This window comes from Geotrypetes seraphini, chromosome 9, assembly GCF_902459505.1.
Source record: "Geotrypetes seraphini chromosome 9, aGeoSer1.1, whole genome shotgun sequence".
NCBI lineage: Eukaryota > Metazoa > Chordata > Amphibia > Gymnophiona > Dermophiidae > Geotrypetes > Geotrypetes seraphini.
Genome location: NC_047092.1, coordinates 124,256,326 through 124,273,752, shown reverse-complemented (window position 1 = coordinate 124,273,752; position 17,427 = coordinate 124,256,326). Strand labels below are relative to the sequence as shown.

The window sequence follows — 17,427 nt, the reverse complement described above, 5'->3', positions numbered from 1 at the left end:
ATCCCCTTGGCCAAAGTCCCCATATTAGGTTGTGATGCGCTTCCAGAGTCCAGGCCAATGGCCTATGAAGAGAGTCTGTCTGGGACGACCATCATTCCAACAGCATGGTCTGCAGTGGGCATAAATGAGCCTTTACCCAAGGGACTACCTCTATGGTTGCCACCATCAACCCTAGCATATTAAGGTAATGCTCTAAAATTTCTACAATCTGGCATCTTAGCTTCTGTCTGTATGGCTCTGGAAGAAAAACAGCCTACCACCATGTCAAACTGAATTTCCAGGTACTCCAGGGATTGAGACAGCTCCAGGTGGCTTTTTTGAAAATTGATTATCCATCCCAGACACTAATGTCTGTATAATTTGTTTCGCTGCCATCTCCCCCTCGGCATTGGATGGGGCTCTGATTAGCCAATTGTCCAGATAGGGGAACACCTGTATCCCTGACTTGCACAGGTGTGCTACTGCAACCACTATCACCTTAGTGAATGTCCGAGGCATTATTGCGAACCCGAAAGGAAGAGTGAGAACTGAAATTGTCTCTCCAACACATGGAACCACAGGTACTGCCTGTGAGTGAGAATGATAGGAATGTGCAGATAAGCCTCCATCAAATCCAGTGAGGCTAGAAATTCCCATGGCACCACTGAGGCAATACCTGATCTCAAGGTCTCCATGCGGAAGTACGACACCTTCAGTGCTGCGTTGACTGACTGTAGGTCCAGGATTGGCCTCCCGTCCTCTAAATCTCTTTTAGGCATGATGGAATATATAGAGTATCTGCCTAAGCCCGATTCTTTGTTTGGTATGGGCTCTATGGCTCAAATAACTAAGAGTTGCTTTATTATTGCTCTGATCCCGACTGCCTTCTCCAGCCATCTGGATGAAGAAACCAGGAAGAAATCCTGCAGAGGGTGCAAGAACTTGAGCTTATAACCTTCTTGAATTATGTCCAACACCCACTTGTCCAAGCAAATCTCCTAAAACTCTGACAACCTCCCCACTATCTGTGGAGTGAAGGCTATTAACCTGGCATCATTGTTGTTTTTTGGAGGCTGCTGAAGATCGAGAGCCAGAGGACTGAGGGCATCTGATGCCCCCAAACCTCTGCCTAGACCCCGGTAGGCTCTTTGTCCAGAGAACCCTCCTGTGTATTGAAAGGCCCAAGAACTACCATGCCTGGATCCCCTAATGGTCCTGGAGTGAGCATCTGACAAGGCCTTAGGACGTTCTGCTACGCTGGCCATCAGATTGTTCAAACCCTTTTCAAAGAGCATTTGTCCCTTAAAAGGTAACCTGCTCAACATGATTTAGAAGAGAAATTACCAGTTCATTGCCCGATCCAGAGCATTCTGCGAGCAGAAATTGAATAAAGACACCTTGCTTATGACCCTAAAAATGTCATACTAGGCAAAAAACTTTAAAGAACTTTTGAGTCCATCAGACATTAGTAAAAAGATGGATGCTGATAAATGTGTGGATGGCTACTATAAATGTGGAAATTGTCCGACATGCAACATCACCTTGGAATATACAGGGAGCTTTGTTCATCCACATACGGGACAAACAGTTGAAACAAGACATGTCATGTCATGCACTACATCGTTTGTAGTCTAACATAAGAACATAAGCAGTGCCTCTGCTGGGTCAGACCAAGGATCCATAATGCCCAGCAGTCCATTCACGCTGCAGCCCATCAGGTAATCCTCTATCTATACCCTTCTATCCTCTTTTCCTTCAGGAAATTATCTAATCCCTTCTTGAACCCCAAAACCGTACTCTGTCCTATCACACTCTCTGGGAGCACATTCCAGGTGTCCACTACCCTTTGGGTGACGAAGAACTTCCTGGCATTGGGTCTTAATCTGTCCTCTCATAATTTTTCTGAATGCCCTCTCGTTCTTGTAGTTTTCGAACGTTTGAAGAATCTGTCCCTCTCCACTTTCTCCATGCCCTTCATGATCTTGTAAGTCTCTATCATGTCCCCTCTAAGTCTCCGCTTTTCTAGGGAAAAGAGCCCCAGTTTCTCCAATCTTTCAGCATATGAAAGGTTTTCCATACCTTTTATCAATCGTGTCGCTCTTTTCTGAACCCTCTTGAGTATTGCCATATCCTTCTTAAGGTACGGCGACCAATATTGGATGCAGTACTCCAGATGCGAGCACACCATCGCCCGATACAGCGGCAGGATAACTTCTTTCGTTCTGGTTGTAATACCTTTCTTGATAGTACCCAGCATTTCTATTCGCCTTCTTAGAGGCCGCTGTGCACTGTGCCAACGGTTTCATTGTGTTGTCCACTATTACCCTCAAGTCCTTTTATTGGGTACTTTCACCTATTACCAGCTCTCCCATCATCTACTTGTTCGTCTGTCCATGCCCCAGGATATATGTAGGACAAACAACATCCCTGTTTAGAGTTCGGGTGTATTTCTCACAACAGGGTCCAATCTCCCCTCGTTACCCATTGTCTAGAATATAATCAAAGGTTCAATGATCTGCATTGCTTTATTATCTGCCATATTCCTGAGGATAAAACCAACAGAACTTGCTGCATTTTACAATCAAAACAATTCTGGATACAAACTCTAAATAGTGAGGAATTTGAGGGTTTAAATCAGAAACTGGAATGGAATCAATGCTTCTGATTTTTCATCTATATTTCCTTTGATTTTTGACATGATTACAGAGGCAGGCGGTTTCTGCAGCAGTGTTGCCGTTGTCATGGCAGCACCGCACAGACACTTCTGGTTTCAAGTCACAGTGTCTTAGAGTTCAAATTTCCTCCAACGTAGTGGAGGTTTTTTTTAATGCCTATGAGGTTTATTGCCTGAACACCTTAAGTCACCTTTGTGGCGGTGGGAGGGCTTTCTTCTGAGGCTTTGACCTCCCGTTTGGGTTTATTTCTGGCTTGTCCTGTAGCTGTGTTCCTTCATATTGCTTTATTTGTGTGAATGTGTTACTTTATTTATTTTATACAGCGCATCTGCAACATAATCAACCCCTGTTAACACCAAGGGAAGAACAATGTCCTCCTCCAACAGAAGAGAGCGATACAGTCTAATATGATAGGTGCAAGCAATGAAGGATGCTGCCACTGCCACTTTCAATTCCAATGCTAAGGCCTCAAATTGCTTTTTTGTGACGGAATCCAACCTGCAATACTGCGCTTCATTAAAAACTACTTCCCCCTCACTGGGGAGTGAAGTCCGCTTGGTAAGCTGTGCTACTAAGGGGTACACCTTCGTTGTAACTTACATCTGCTTAAAATCCGCTGCCATTTGGTACAGCTTTGACATTGCTTTAGCTACCCTCAATGGCCCCTCCGGGGATTCCCATTGCTTTCAGGAGCACCATAACATCCGGATGCAAAGGGAAGCATGTGGACTATGCCTTAGACCCACTTATCACAGAAGTCTGCATAGCCAAAGTCTGAATCTCAAACCCCCCCTCCTGTGCCACTGCCGAAGCGGGCACAGAACCAGTAGACTGCTGTTTAAATTAAAATATGAATAATGGAGCAAACTGATAAAATCTGGCATAAAATCCTGGACAGGAATTCCATCTGCTTCCCTGATCGTCTAGCATCTTCAGTGTGGCAACTCTTCACCGCAGACGCGGACTCAGCCCTTGAGGCTTCTCAAAAAGCTTAAGCCTCCCCCCCGAGCTGCCATTCTGTATTCCTAACACCCTTGTGTTAAGAAGGGGCTGAGCCTGAGACCCCCACCCTTCCCTCATGTGCCCCCCCCAGCACGTGGAACAAAGGCGATCCTCATCTGGCCCTCCAGCATAAATCTGGCATGAATCCAGTGTATCAGAGCTTGAGGAGTCCATCTATGGTGATTTCTTGCTAAATCGAAGTACATTAAGGCAGATAGAGACTTTTTAATCCAAATTGGGAAGTCCAAGATGGCCACCGCAATAGCAATTTTAGTGATAAAAATGGCCTGAGAGAGCTAAATGAAAATGCAAATATTTCAGGGAAAGGGGTTTCAGCGGTGGGGGACCCCCAATCTGGTCCTAGGAACCCTATAAAATGCTATTTGTAGGACCCCCCTCCCCTCCTAGGGTTACCAGATATTCCGTTTGGAAAATCCGGACCCCTAGATCTGCCCCCCAGGCCCACCCAGTTCCACCCATCCCACCTCCAATTCTGCCCTAGCCTCGCCCCCTGCTGCCTGCTCTTGTTGGGCAGGAGGTCATTTGCAAATTCACGGATGCCCTCCTGCCTGACAGTGATTTGTTCCAAGCTTTTCAAAACCAGGACAATGTGCCGGGTTTTGAAAAGCTGTCTGGACCCCCAGACATATCCTCAAAAGGAGGACATGTCTGGGGAAATCCGGACATCTGGTAACCATACCCCCTCCTGGTTTTCTCCATAGGCTGCAATAGCCAGTTGCTCACATATTCCTGCTTGTGATTGGACTGCCTGAGCTGCCACTGGAGCTATGAAGGACAGAAGACTTCTGCCTCAGTCAGCTGCTTGCTTCTTCAGGCTGCTAGCCAGAACTGGGAAGGTGGGAAGACACCTCCACACATGGGCATCAGAATGAGGGAGGCTACAAGGGCCATAGCCTCCCCAAAGACTGGCGATCGGAGGAATCAGTAATGGGCAGCTCTACTCCCCCAACCACCTCCTCCCGATCGCTGTAATTTTAAGACTTGGGGCAGTTGCCATGCAGGGTCAACTTTGGTACTAGACGTCACCAGTGATTTCTAGCAGCCCGTTTTATATCCACATTCGTGTTTATCATTGTATTCTCAAATTTTAGGATCTCTGAGGAAGACGGTTTAGTCAAAACATAGACCGTGTTGGGTCCCCTCCTTTCAACACATATGTGGATATATCTGATGTGATACTCTGCTGGAATAAAATCCTGCATCACAAAATCATTTCTGCTGTTTTCCTTTGCTTTTGGTTAAAATTACAGTGACCAGGAGGAGGTGGGTGGGGGAGTCAAGAGTTGGGGGAGAGACATGCTTCAGAATCCTGCTGGGCAGAACTTTTGGACCCCCCCAAACAATAAAGCATTCCGCTGCCTATGCCTCCACGGACACAGCTCCTTGCACATCGAAGGGGGAAGGAAACTACGAAACAGGCTCCCACTCCAGCCCACAGGACCTATTCGGGGCCACATAGCCTGTGCTCAAGCCTCAGACAAAATCTGGGGCAAGCTTCGCTATATAGGGAATGGTCCCCAAGTGACCTTAACCATTAGAGCAGGCTGGCTAGGCAGGTACCCTGACAACAGAGACGCCAGCTAGCTACAGACTTCTACGCCAAGAGTCTGTGTCTTCTTGCAGTCAGAACTGTCCCAGGAGCACTGGGAACATCTGAGCACTGAAAGCTGCAAATTCTGGGAACAATAATCCAAAATAAAATTTAAAAAGTCAGAGCATATCAGATACCTTCTGAACACACTTGCAGCAAAGAAAATGACTGACGCCTTCTCCATAAACATGCGGTTCGAGGGTGACTACCCAGCTGTTCAGGACCTCTGCACCTGTTGCACTGGAAGTTCCTTTATTGAATAGTGCTGAGCACAGATGTTTCCCAACTCCAAATTTTCAACACCATTTAGAGAATCTGATCCTATGTCAGTTCAGTGAGTATTTACAGAACTGCATTTTTGTTTCTAATTTGAGTATTTATTTTGTTTTGAATTTTAATTTTTTTAAAGTTTGTAATTTTCTGGACAGTTTGTCGTCCTTCTTTTGTTAGCCGTTCAATTTGCTCTGTGGTATTTTGGTTAATTGAATAGTTTTGGGAAAAAGTCCGGAAGCACTTGTAGATTTTGCTTACGTAGATTTTACTCACCCTTTACAAATCTAGCTCAACGTGAGTTACATTCAGGTGCATCAATTATTTTCCTGCCCAAATGGACTCACAATGAAAATTGTACTTTGAACAATTTTTTTCTGAAGTTGCAGAAAATGAAATTCTTAGGCATAGTGAGGTTAATTTTGAAACAAGGTGTGCACTATACAGTAAGCACTGTTTATAGCACCTATTTCAAGCTTAGACTATAAAGAGAAGTAGACACCTCCTTGTCTTTATAGAATATTAATGCATATGACCGAAAACACACATACATTAAAATGTGATCATTTCTATCTGTCCTATAGCTGGTGTAAATGCTTACACTTAGATATCAGCATGTATGCAAATAAATGATAACTTTTTTTAATCTACAGACATACCTGTTCTACCCAAACCTCTCTCATATACATGGCCATTGGCAAAGTGCATGCCATCAAATCATGCCATGTACTTTTCAACTAGGCAGTATTCTATGAGATCACTTAATGTGTGTAAATTTGTAGAATAGCATTATTTAAGCACCTTCCTGCTTCCTAAAACTAGATGGCCCTTTATTTATTTTTTATTTATTTATAAGTTTCCAAGAAGGCCCTTTAAAATTAGCCCCCATATGTGCTATTCCAAAACTGTGCAAGCAGTCCTGTAGGACTTTTCCACACTCTTTCCACTACTTTTCTCCCAAATGTTAATCAAGTTCTATGTCCGTTCAGCTACAAAAACATTTGATAAGATGCTTGTTCACTCACTGATGTTGGTAAATCAATGCGATAATTCAGGTCTCCCAGCCAAAACAGGTGAGTGAAACGGTGAGTGATGTTAAATGAATTCAGCTTTTTGTCCCCAAGCATCAAGAAGCGGAGAATGTTCATATAGTTTTGGTTTCTCCTAATAACATAAATAAAATATTACTGATACCTGGCACCGAACCCATAACACTGTCTTTAGGAAAACAACATCTTCATGCAACCAGTTCAAAGAGAACTAAAATGCAAGTCTGAAAGCAGGGAACCCTCCCCCTACCCAACAACCATTTAAAGAAAACCAGCTAATATAAACAGACTGGGGTACTACAATGAGGGCTAGATGAAGGCATAGGCAAATTAGGCACATATTTAGAGCCCCGATATTTAGGAAGGCTTGGGTGATTTTCTGTGTACAAGGCAACAAATATGTACATTTCATCTCCCTTTATCCTCTCTGCAATCACTGTTCCCTCTAAGTTGAGTGGGAGGCCTGCAACTGCGTTGCTGCCAGCAGGGGGGCAATGCTTCAATATTGTAATTTCAAGCACTAGAGCAGTGTATTGCAAACTGTGCTGCGGCACACTAGTTTGCTGCCCGAGATTCCAGGTGTGCTGCAAGATGCCGGAGAGGAGAAAAGGTGCCAGAAGACTGCCAAAAGAACATGCCTCTTGTGGTGAGAGACACATCCTGTAGGCAGTCAGATGGCGCCAGCGCCTCTCCTCGCCTCTTTCTTTCCAGTATCCCCCACTGGTGGCTCAGGACCCCGTTTGGAGGGCCTTCGTACATGCGCAGACATCGACATGATGATGTCACGGATGCACATGATCTCATTGTGTCGATGTTATCATGTCGACGACTGCGCACTTCCAAATGCCCTCAAGCCGCGGCCACCATGTTTAGTGTGCCGTGGCTTTGAAAAGTTTGCAAGACACTGCACTAGAGACAGGCAGATTCCCTGGGGGCATGCAGAGCTGGTCTGTCTCTCACTATTGAAAATGCAGTACTGAGACCACACCCTGCACTGGCTGGACTATAGATGGAGAACTCTTGCTCAACCTATAGGGAACAGTGCCTGCAATACACTCTTGCTTGCAGAAGGAGCCCATAAGCAGCAGTTCTTATATGTTCCCTCTGAAGCTGGAATTGTTGAGTGCAAATGAGAAGGAAAGGCAGGAAAAGGAGGCAAATGCATTATGGACCAGCACAGAAAGAAGGAAAAATAGCTTGAGAAATGTAATACCTAAGTTTCTTTTCACTTCCGGAAGTCAAATGACTGTTAACGAACCCAAAGTATGTCCCATTAAACATAAATGATGCCCCAACAGCCCCTTTGTTACCTATGGGAAAAAAAAGTAAATTGTTATGAAATCAAAACAGCTTGTGCATAAAACGGAACACTTTGTAAGGGAAGAGAAAGGAAAGGTGACCCTTGTTGAAGATCAGATCCTTGATTTCTACCCATAGGCAGCGGAACGCTTTTTTGTTTTGGGGGGCCCAAAAGCTCCGCCCTAGACCCCTCTCCAGATCTACCCAAGCTCCTCCCCAGACCTCACCCCCAGAATAATAGTACTAATTGTAAACACCGTTTCTTCCATTCATTTTTCATATACACCCAATATAATCTTTTTTTTTTTTTTTTAAATAATCTTTATTCATTTTAAAACCAGCAAAAAGTGCAACATATTATTCAAACAGTTAATAAATTAGATAGCACTCAATGCTATCAAATGATACAGTAAATACATATTCCCGTCCCCGACCCCACCCACCCTTTTTAAAAGTATAAAAACGCTCAGGATAACATAAAGATCAAGATAGACAACCTTACAATCAAGTAACAATTAAGTGCATATCCCCCTCCTCCCCACCCCCCAATCCTGGATGTGCAAATTCAAAAAGGGTAAAACTAATGATCAATTCTTCCAAAATTTTGTTAATGGGTCCAAAATTTCCTTATAATGTCCCAAATGCATTGAACTCATGCATTCAAACTTATAAGTTTGGCACAATGTTCCCACCAGAAACTGTAGTTTAACCTGTCCCAATTATTATTATGGGGCGTTATCGGACTTTTGGGCATTACCGGTAATAATGTACCAAACAGCACTAAATCGTATGTCATTGCCAGAGGAACTTCCAGTATCTTATTTATTTGGCCCCAAATGGATTGCCAAAATCCAAGTATCAAGGGACAAAAGAAGAGCAGATGATCCAGTGTCCCTATATCAAGATGACAGTGCCAGCATCTATTTGTCTTAGAGCTATCTAATTTGTGTAATCTAACAGGGGTCCAATAAATTCTATATAACAGAAATAACCAGGTTTGCCTCATAGATGCTGATGTGCATCCTCCAAGTCCAAATACTGGCCACTGAGTAGCAGAAATTTGCTGCTTTGTCTCAATGCTCCAAACGTCTCTTAAACAAGTTTTTGGTTTTTTATTCAGATGCTCAGATATTAATTTATACCACTTGGCTGCCTGATGCCCTAGCAAATCTGTCTGGAAACACAGGCCCGGCAAGCTATACTGAGTTTTTAAATTGTGCCAATCAGGGAACCCCCTTCTGAACTGCAACCACTTATATACTTGAGACTTTGCAATACCAAATGTTTGTTACAGTCACGAAAAGTCAAGCAGCTTTCCATCTGATAACACATCATCCAGTGTGCGTATACCTGGCTGTGGCCAGTGTTTCCAGAGGATCTTAGACTCGCCAATTTGAATCTTGGAGTTTAACTATAAGGATTGACATGTGGATTGATGAATTGGAATAGGTATTATGTTATTGCCATGTAGATAATAAAATTTTATTGTCCTTATAAATCCTTGGTAACTTGATACTTAAAATGTGACACAATCACAATGAAAACAAGGAGCTGTCATTCTAAGTAAAGCCAATCAGGGAGATGTTCCATGAGCTCAGGAAGGATCCAATACATACCCTGCCGCATAATAAAAGCTTGATGGTATCTATAGAAATTTGGAAAATTTGCCCCACCCGCCGCAATTGGTTTTTGTAAAGATACTAAAGCAATTCGAGCAGTTTTACCCAGCCAAATAAATTCCCTAAGAATACTGTTCAATTTTTTATAAAAAGACCCCTGAAAATAAATCGGCAACATATAGTACTCATTTGGTAACAGACTATAGGCAAAATCATTTTGACAGTTTGGACTCTCCCCCACCAAGAAAGATGTAAGGGGTTCCAATGCTCACACATCTCTTTGACTTTCAGCAATAAAGATTTTTTATTTACTGTCATTGTGGCTTCCAGAGTTTTTTTTTTATCATGATGCCTAAATATTTTATCCCCTCTTTCTTCCAAAGGAATGTGAATGACTCAAATAATTCCTTTGTACAATGTACATTTAACGGCAGAACCTACGATTTACTCCAATTTATTTTGTATCGAGAGAATTTCCCAAATCTATCAATCAGTTCCAGTAAATGTGGAATAGTGGATTCAGGCAAGATCTCAAAGGTGACCAGCACCAGACATCAGTCTACATGAGAGTTGCCTCATACATCATGTAGTCCACAATAAGATTCATCACCTGTGAAAATAATTACACTCCCAAATGAAACATGCAAGACAGCACTCAGGAAAAAGGAAAATAAAGGCATATGAAAAACATACATTCCCTAAAGACTAAGCCAACACTAAATCAGTGAAAATAACTGTGTAGGGTGAAAATATCACAATAAAACAAACTACTAAAGGGAAAGAAAATGAATGAAAAAAAGAATTCATAAGTTGATCAATTAATTTGAATAATAGGTAAGTAGGAATTAATCCAAAGTTATTAAATTTTGCTAAATAAATATCATATATATAAAACCCTAAAAAGATACATGCTAATAAAAAATCCAAACCCTGAGAGGTTACATGCTAGTATAAAGTGCAAGTGCAAAGATTCATATCAAAAATTAATTACCAGAAAACAGGAGACTGGCTTGGTGGATGAAATAAGTGTCACAAAACTTAATAAATGACCTAATACCAAGCTAGTAGAGTAAAAACAATACCTAAATAAATATACAAGAGTCAAGCTAAACACTAAATAATCATGCTTAAAAATATATACCATATATATAAGTACCAATCCAAGAATTCATAAATATATATATATATATATATATATATAAAGTGCCAGTCCAAGAATTCATAAATAAAAAATAAATATAAAGTGCAAATGCTAAAGACTTAATGACAAAGATTTAATGACAAAGCTAATAAAGATAATAAGGCACAAGCACTGCAAAATACATCCAGAGTCCCGAAATATAAAACCCCAAACACACACACACAATAGAATCAAAGTCAAGATGGTGCCTCTAATTCAAACCAGACTAATTTCTTTACAAAACTCCAACAGTTAATTCTGTCATTGGCTACAAATAAATTATTTGTAGCTGGAGATTTCAATGCTGTCATGGATCCAATATTAGACAAACAGCCTAGTAAGCAATATAGACATGACAATAAAACATATACACTAAGTAGGCATCTGGTGACAGTAGGTGGCGTAGGTGCGTTGACTCTGAATGGCATTTCTAGGTGCATGACCTTAAGACGCTGGGTTTGTGACGAGGAAGGTTTTCATGTCCTTCCTGAAGCTCCAAAGTCCATCTAGTGTTCTAACAGATGGGGGGATGGTGTGCCATAGTCTGGGTATGAAATGTGAGTAGAAGTGTTTGCGGGCTGTTTCAACCACAGGTTAGGAAAAATATCATGATCTATATTCTATGCTATATGATTCTTATATTCCGCTAACCTCGGATATTACAACAAAGAAATCCTATAATATAGAATTACAATAAATCAACTCATTCTTATCTATGCTTCCCACCCCCTAATAATTTATAGGTTTTCCTCCCAAACATTTTACATTCTGCTTTCCTGTGCTCTCTCCTTTCCAATATTAGTCCCATTCTGGATTCTTAACCCCCCCCCCCACACACACACACACACACTTTCCTGGCATACCAGTAAAAGGGCTTAAGAACAAAGACAGTTCTAAGCTATGACGATCTGACCCGAGTCCTACTAGTGACAGGCTTTGATGCCCCTGAGGCTGGTCATTAGACTGATCTACAAAAATCACTCTAGTTTATGCTGTTCCTATATATGTCACAGCCTTTTGAAGCTATCATTAAGGACACTTATACTTTGGCACAAACCATCTAAAACAGAATCCAAATTTCTTGGAGGGTTCACTTATATAATGACCATTTTTTAGTCCACAAACTAGCATCTTGACTAATACTAATCCAAATACAGGCTTCACTCCCTCATCTAAATTCAATATAGTTACAAACCAGTCAGTCCCTCAGCAATATCGCTTACAAAAATGTTAAAATGAACAGGCCCAAAATCCAAACCTTGGAGGCACACCACTGGTAACATCCCTTTCTTCAGAGTGATCTCCATTTACCACTACCCTCTGTTGTCTTCCACTCAACCAATTCCTGACCCAGTCTGTCACTTTGGAGCCCATTCCAAGGGCTCTCAGTTTATTTATTAGATGCCTATGTGGAACACTGTCAAAGGCTTTACTATAATCTAAATACACCACATCTAGCACACTCCCTCTATCCAATTTTCTGGTCACCCAGTCAAAAATATTGATCAGATTTGTCTGACAAGACCTGCCTCTAGTGAATCCATGTTGTTTCAGGATTCCAGAAACGTCATTATTCTCTGTTTTAAAAGTGTTTCCATTAATTTACTTACACAGAAGTCAGACTTATTGACCTGTAGTTCCCTACTTCTTCCTTACTTCCATTTTTGTGGAGAGGGACCACATCCACCTTTCTCCAATCCTCTGGTATCACTCCCAACTCTAGAGAAGTATTGAAAAAGTCAGCCAGCAGAGCCACCAGAATTTCCCTAAGTTTCTACAGTACCCTCGGATGTACACCATCTGGCCCAATCACTTTATCTATCTTTAGTATTGTATGCTCCCAATTACACACAGAATTACATATAAAATCCTACTGCTCATCTTCAAGGCCAAACTAACACACACTCCTGGATTTATAGACAGATTTTTCATTCTATACTGTCCAACTAGAACACTTCAATCTGGTAACCAACACCTTCTAATTATTCCTTCCCTACGACACCTATTTTACGATACCACCAGAAAGAAGATTTTCTCCGTTATAGCACCTACATCGTGGAATTCCTTACCTTCACATATCCAAGAAGAAATACCTATGGACAAATTTAAAGTTAACCTAAAGAGTTTCCTTTTTAAGGATGCATATGACAAGTAATCTCCAGACTTTAGGAAGAAGGAAGAGCATATCCCCTCTCCTTCTGTATTGACCTTTACTGTATCTCTCTCCTATCGCAAATTGTACTTCCCCCCCTATACCCCTTGTTTCATTACGTCACTTAAGTCTGTTGTTGTCGAATTGTGTTCCCCCTTGATTTTTTTATTTTTTATTATTTATTTATAAATTTTTCAAATATAATAATCAAGTATAAACTTGTACAGAAAGCATGATTAAAGAAAGATAAGAAATACATTCAAACATATATACAAAAAATCAAGAAATAAATTCCATCTTAAATCTCGCTCAAGTCCTCATATAAGATCCAAGATTAAATTTAAACGGAATTTAAGCTTTCAGTTAATGAAGAAAATATAGGTAAAACTGTGGTAGGCCGTCATCTATCCATCATGAGCTATCTCCAGCCTTGACAGTGATAGGAATGTTGTCAGTTGTGAAGGTTCAAAGAAAACAAATTTATGCGACTTATAATGGACTATACATTTGCAAGGATACCCAAGAAAAAAGGTGGCACCCAGGGCAGTAATTGCTGGTCTTAATAACAAAAATTATTTTCTCCGCCTCTGTGTGTCCCTGGCCAAATCAAGAAACATTTGAACTTTCAGTCCCAAAAATTCTTTATGTTTATTTTTAAAGTGTAATTTCAATATCCATGTTTTATGCATTGTAAGAGCAACTGAAAGAAGCAAAGTTGCCGGAGTGGCTACTTCCCTATCTGAGGATTCTAATAAGGCAGTCACATCCAAAGGTTCTTGAGGTTCTTGAATTACTTCTTGTAAATTCTTTTGATCTTTAGTTTCTTTGAAAGGAAGATAATAAACCCGAGTAAAAGGTGAAATAGATGATTCAGGAATTTCCAATATTTCTTTTAAATAATGATTAACCAATTCTCTAGGAGTTATTGTTGTAATCTTAGGAAAATTAATTAATCTAAGATTGTTACTTCTTGAAAAATTTTCAAGTGATTCAAGTTTTCTTCTTAGATTTGTGTTATCTTTAATTAATGCCTCCTGTACTACTTTAGAAGAGTTTATATTCTGTTGTTGGTTTTCCATCTGTAATTTTATATCAGTGGTAATTTTTGTAATCCTGAAATATCCTTATCATACTCTTTAAACCGTTCAACATGGTTAAATTGAGAAGTTATGGTCTTGGGAATAGTAGCAACCAAGTCCCACAGGAAGTCCAACGTTACTTCCTGGGGTTTATTTAACTGAGGAAATTGTAAATGTATAGTCTTATGCTTACCCACTGGCAAGTCTTCCACAAACTGTTCAGGCTGGGCCAATCCATCTCCCGCAGCTGTTGAAGCCTCTAACTCCATATTCAGGCTCCCCGAAGAAAACTGGGAACCCAAATCTCCGTCCCCCGAACTGATCTCTACTGCCTCCGGGAGGGGAAGCACTCCAACTCCCGGAAGCTCCCCCTCCCTCGGGGAACTGGCCGTTCGAGGATGCGGGGGCAGTGCTCGCAAATCAGGGCTAAAGGTAGTTTCAAGCCCCAAGGAGGACTGCTGCATGCCATTCCCCTGCAGCGTCTCCAGTGGGGGTAGCCCTGCTCCTGTCGACGTATCCTTCATGCGCCGGATAAGCTCTTCAATATTGCCGGTCGCGGGAGTCCCGGAGTGCCGCGAGGCCCCAGCGATGCTTCTCCCTCCGTTTAGGCATCTTCAAGGTAGGAAACAACGTTAGAATTCGGAAATAATAACCACTTCAAGGAGGCTGTTGGGAGCAATCACACAGCCTGCCTTTACGATCGCCATCTTGGATCATGGACACCCCCTCCCCTTGATTTTAAGACAAATTTTTAAGCGGTATATCAAATTTTAAATAAAACTTGGAAACTTGAAAACTCAGAAAATCAATCAGCGCCTACCACACCTCCAGCCCTATTTGCTTTTGTTTTCTGTGGCCCCACTCCTACTGCTTCAGCTGTGAACAGAGAACAGAAATATTTGTTAAGCAATTCAGCCTTATCTTTAGCAGTTTCTACATAATCCTTTCCTTCACCTTTGAATCTCACACCACTTTTGCATTTCCTCCTATCACAAATTTATCTAAAAAATGTCTTATGCCTCCTTTTACCATGTCTGTTATCTTTTCTTCCATTTGCATCTTTTTTTTTCCTGACTTCTCAATCAGCCTCTCTTAACTTTTCCAGATATTTTAGCTTGTCTTCTTCTTTCTGTGATCTTTTGTAGTTTATGAAGCTAAACTCTTTTTCCTTATATTTTCGGCTACTATTTTTGAGAACCAAAGCGGCCTTTTTTCCCCTTACTTTTCATACAAATTGATTTGTTGCCCTTACAATAGCTCCTTTCAGTTTGCCCACTGCTTTCCTACTTCTTCCAGAAGTTTCCATCCAGACAATTCCTTCATATAATACGCATCTGAACAAAGTTAGTTTTTATAAAGTTTAGAACCTTCATTTTCGAATGATCCCTCTATACACCTGTCTAGGAAACAGAAACCCGAGGTACAGCTACACGATGGGAGGGCTGTTATTGAGTGAGAGTACCCAAGAAAGGGACTTGGAGGTAATAGTTGACATGACAATGAAGCCGTCGGCACAATGCGCAGCGGCTGCTAAGAAAGTGAATAGAATGCTAGGAATAATCAAGAAGGGTATTACAAGCAGAACGAAAGAAGTTATCCTGCTGTTGTATCGAGCGATGGTGCGCCCGCATCTGGAGTACTGTGTCCAATATTGGTCACTGTACCTAAAGAAGGATATGGTGATACTTGAGATGGTTCAGAAGAGAACGACGCGTTTGATAAAAGGTATGGAAAACCTTTCATACGCTGAAAGATTAGAGAGATTGGGGCTTTTTTCGCTGGAGAAGCAGAGACTTAGAGGGGATATGATAGAGACTACAAGATCACGAAGGGCATAGAGAAAGTGGAGAGGGACAGATTCTTCAAACTTTTGCAACTACAAGAGCGAGAGGGCATTTGGAAAAATTAAAAGGGGACAGATTCAGAACCAATGCTAGGAAGTTCTTCTTCACCCAACGGGTGGTGGACACCTGGAACGCGCTTCCAGAGGGCGTGATAGGGCTGAGTACGGTATTGAAGTTCAAGAAGGAATTGGACAATTTTCTGAAGGAAAAGGGTATAGAAGGGTATAGATAGAGGGCTACTATACAGGTCCTGGACCTGATGGGCCACCGCATGAGCGGACTGCTGAGCATGATAGACCTCTGGTCTGTCCCAGTAGAGGCACGGCTTATGTTCTTAATATTACATACACCATACAATGACCACAGGATGCCAAATGATCACCCACTATAACATCAGAAACACTTTTCCCAGTTGTAAACCCTAAGTCCAGTATGGCCCCCATCCTGTGTGGGTCTATTGCCAACTGCTGGAACAGTTCTCCTTGTAGAGAAGCCAGGATCTCTCTACTTCTAGGAGAGCACTCAATAGGGATACCCAAAGCAACATCTGGCATATTTAAATCTCCTATTAGTAGTACTTCACCTTTTACAGGAATATTTTGAATGTCTTGTATTAAATCTCTGTCCACTTCTTCCATCTTTGAAGGAGGCCTTTATATCATACCAATATACTGTAAATACTTGTATATTTTCAATTTCCTCTTTCCAGTTTGACCCATAGTGCCTCATCCTTACCCTGTAGATCCTGCAATTGTGTAGTTTTAATATGATCTTTAACATATAATCCAACTTCCCCTCCTTTTCTTCTCACCCTGTCTTTCCTGAAATGATTATAACCCGGTAAAACTATATCCCAGTCATGGCTGTCCATGAACCACATCTCCATGATCGCCACTAAATCTAACTCAACCTGTTCCATCACAGCCTCTAGGTCAAGAACCTTGTTTCCTACACTTCAAGCATTAATATATATACTGCTTTCCAGACATTGCCCCTTTTTTTCTTATATTTATTTCTTTATTAATTTTCAATTTAAATCAAGCTAACCACTTGTACAGAAAGCAATAGTCATAATAACAAATAATCATAAAATAATTTAACATCCAATAAAGAAACATTATTTAACTATTTATGCTCAAGTCCTCTTACTGGATCCAAGTTTTAAATTTAGCGAAAAATTAAAAATAACAGAAATTTTTTAGCAAGATGCTAAAAGCAGAAGCACTGAAAATGAGGTCTCTTAATTATATTAGGGTTCAAGATATTCCTTCATCCATATGAGACATTGCTACAAAAGTTGTCAATTGAGATGGTTCAAAGAATACATATTTAACAGAACGGTAACACACTATACATTTACATGGGTGTCTCAAATAAAAGGTAGCCCCCAGAGAAGTAACCCCAGGTTTCAAAAAAAGAAATTCACGGCGACGCTTCTGTGTCTCCCTTGTAAGATTAGGAAACATCTGTAATTTACAACCAAGAAAAATTTTTTGTCTATTTTTAAAGTAAAGTCTTAATAACCATGTTTTATCTACCAGAAGCGCCACAGTTAGAATCAAAGTTGCTGGTGATGCCAAGTCTTTATCAGATGTCTCCAATAATTCTGAAACCTTTAAAGTTTGTTGGCCCAGTTCTTTTTGTTGATTTACAGAAACTTTCATCGG

At 41.1% G+C, this 17,427-nt stretch overlaps 1 protein-coding gene across 1 annotated transcript in view; it reads right to left on the bottom strand.

Moving 5' to 3' along the window:
- INPP5D (inositol polyphosphate-5-phosphatase D) overlaps positions 1-17,427 on the bottom strand; it is a 377,227-nt gene that overhangs the window by 122,970 nt on the left and 236,830 nt on the right. Inside the window, exons 14-15 of the mRNA XM_033958845.1 lie at positions 7,801-7,897; positions 6,564-6,702 (exon numbers count right to left, since the gene is read on the bottom strand). Coding sequence (XP_033814736.1) covers positions 6,564-6,702; positions 7,801-7,897 — 236 coding nt within the window. The remainder of the gene's footprint in view (positions 1-6,563; positions 6,703-7,800; positions 7,898-17,427) is intronic.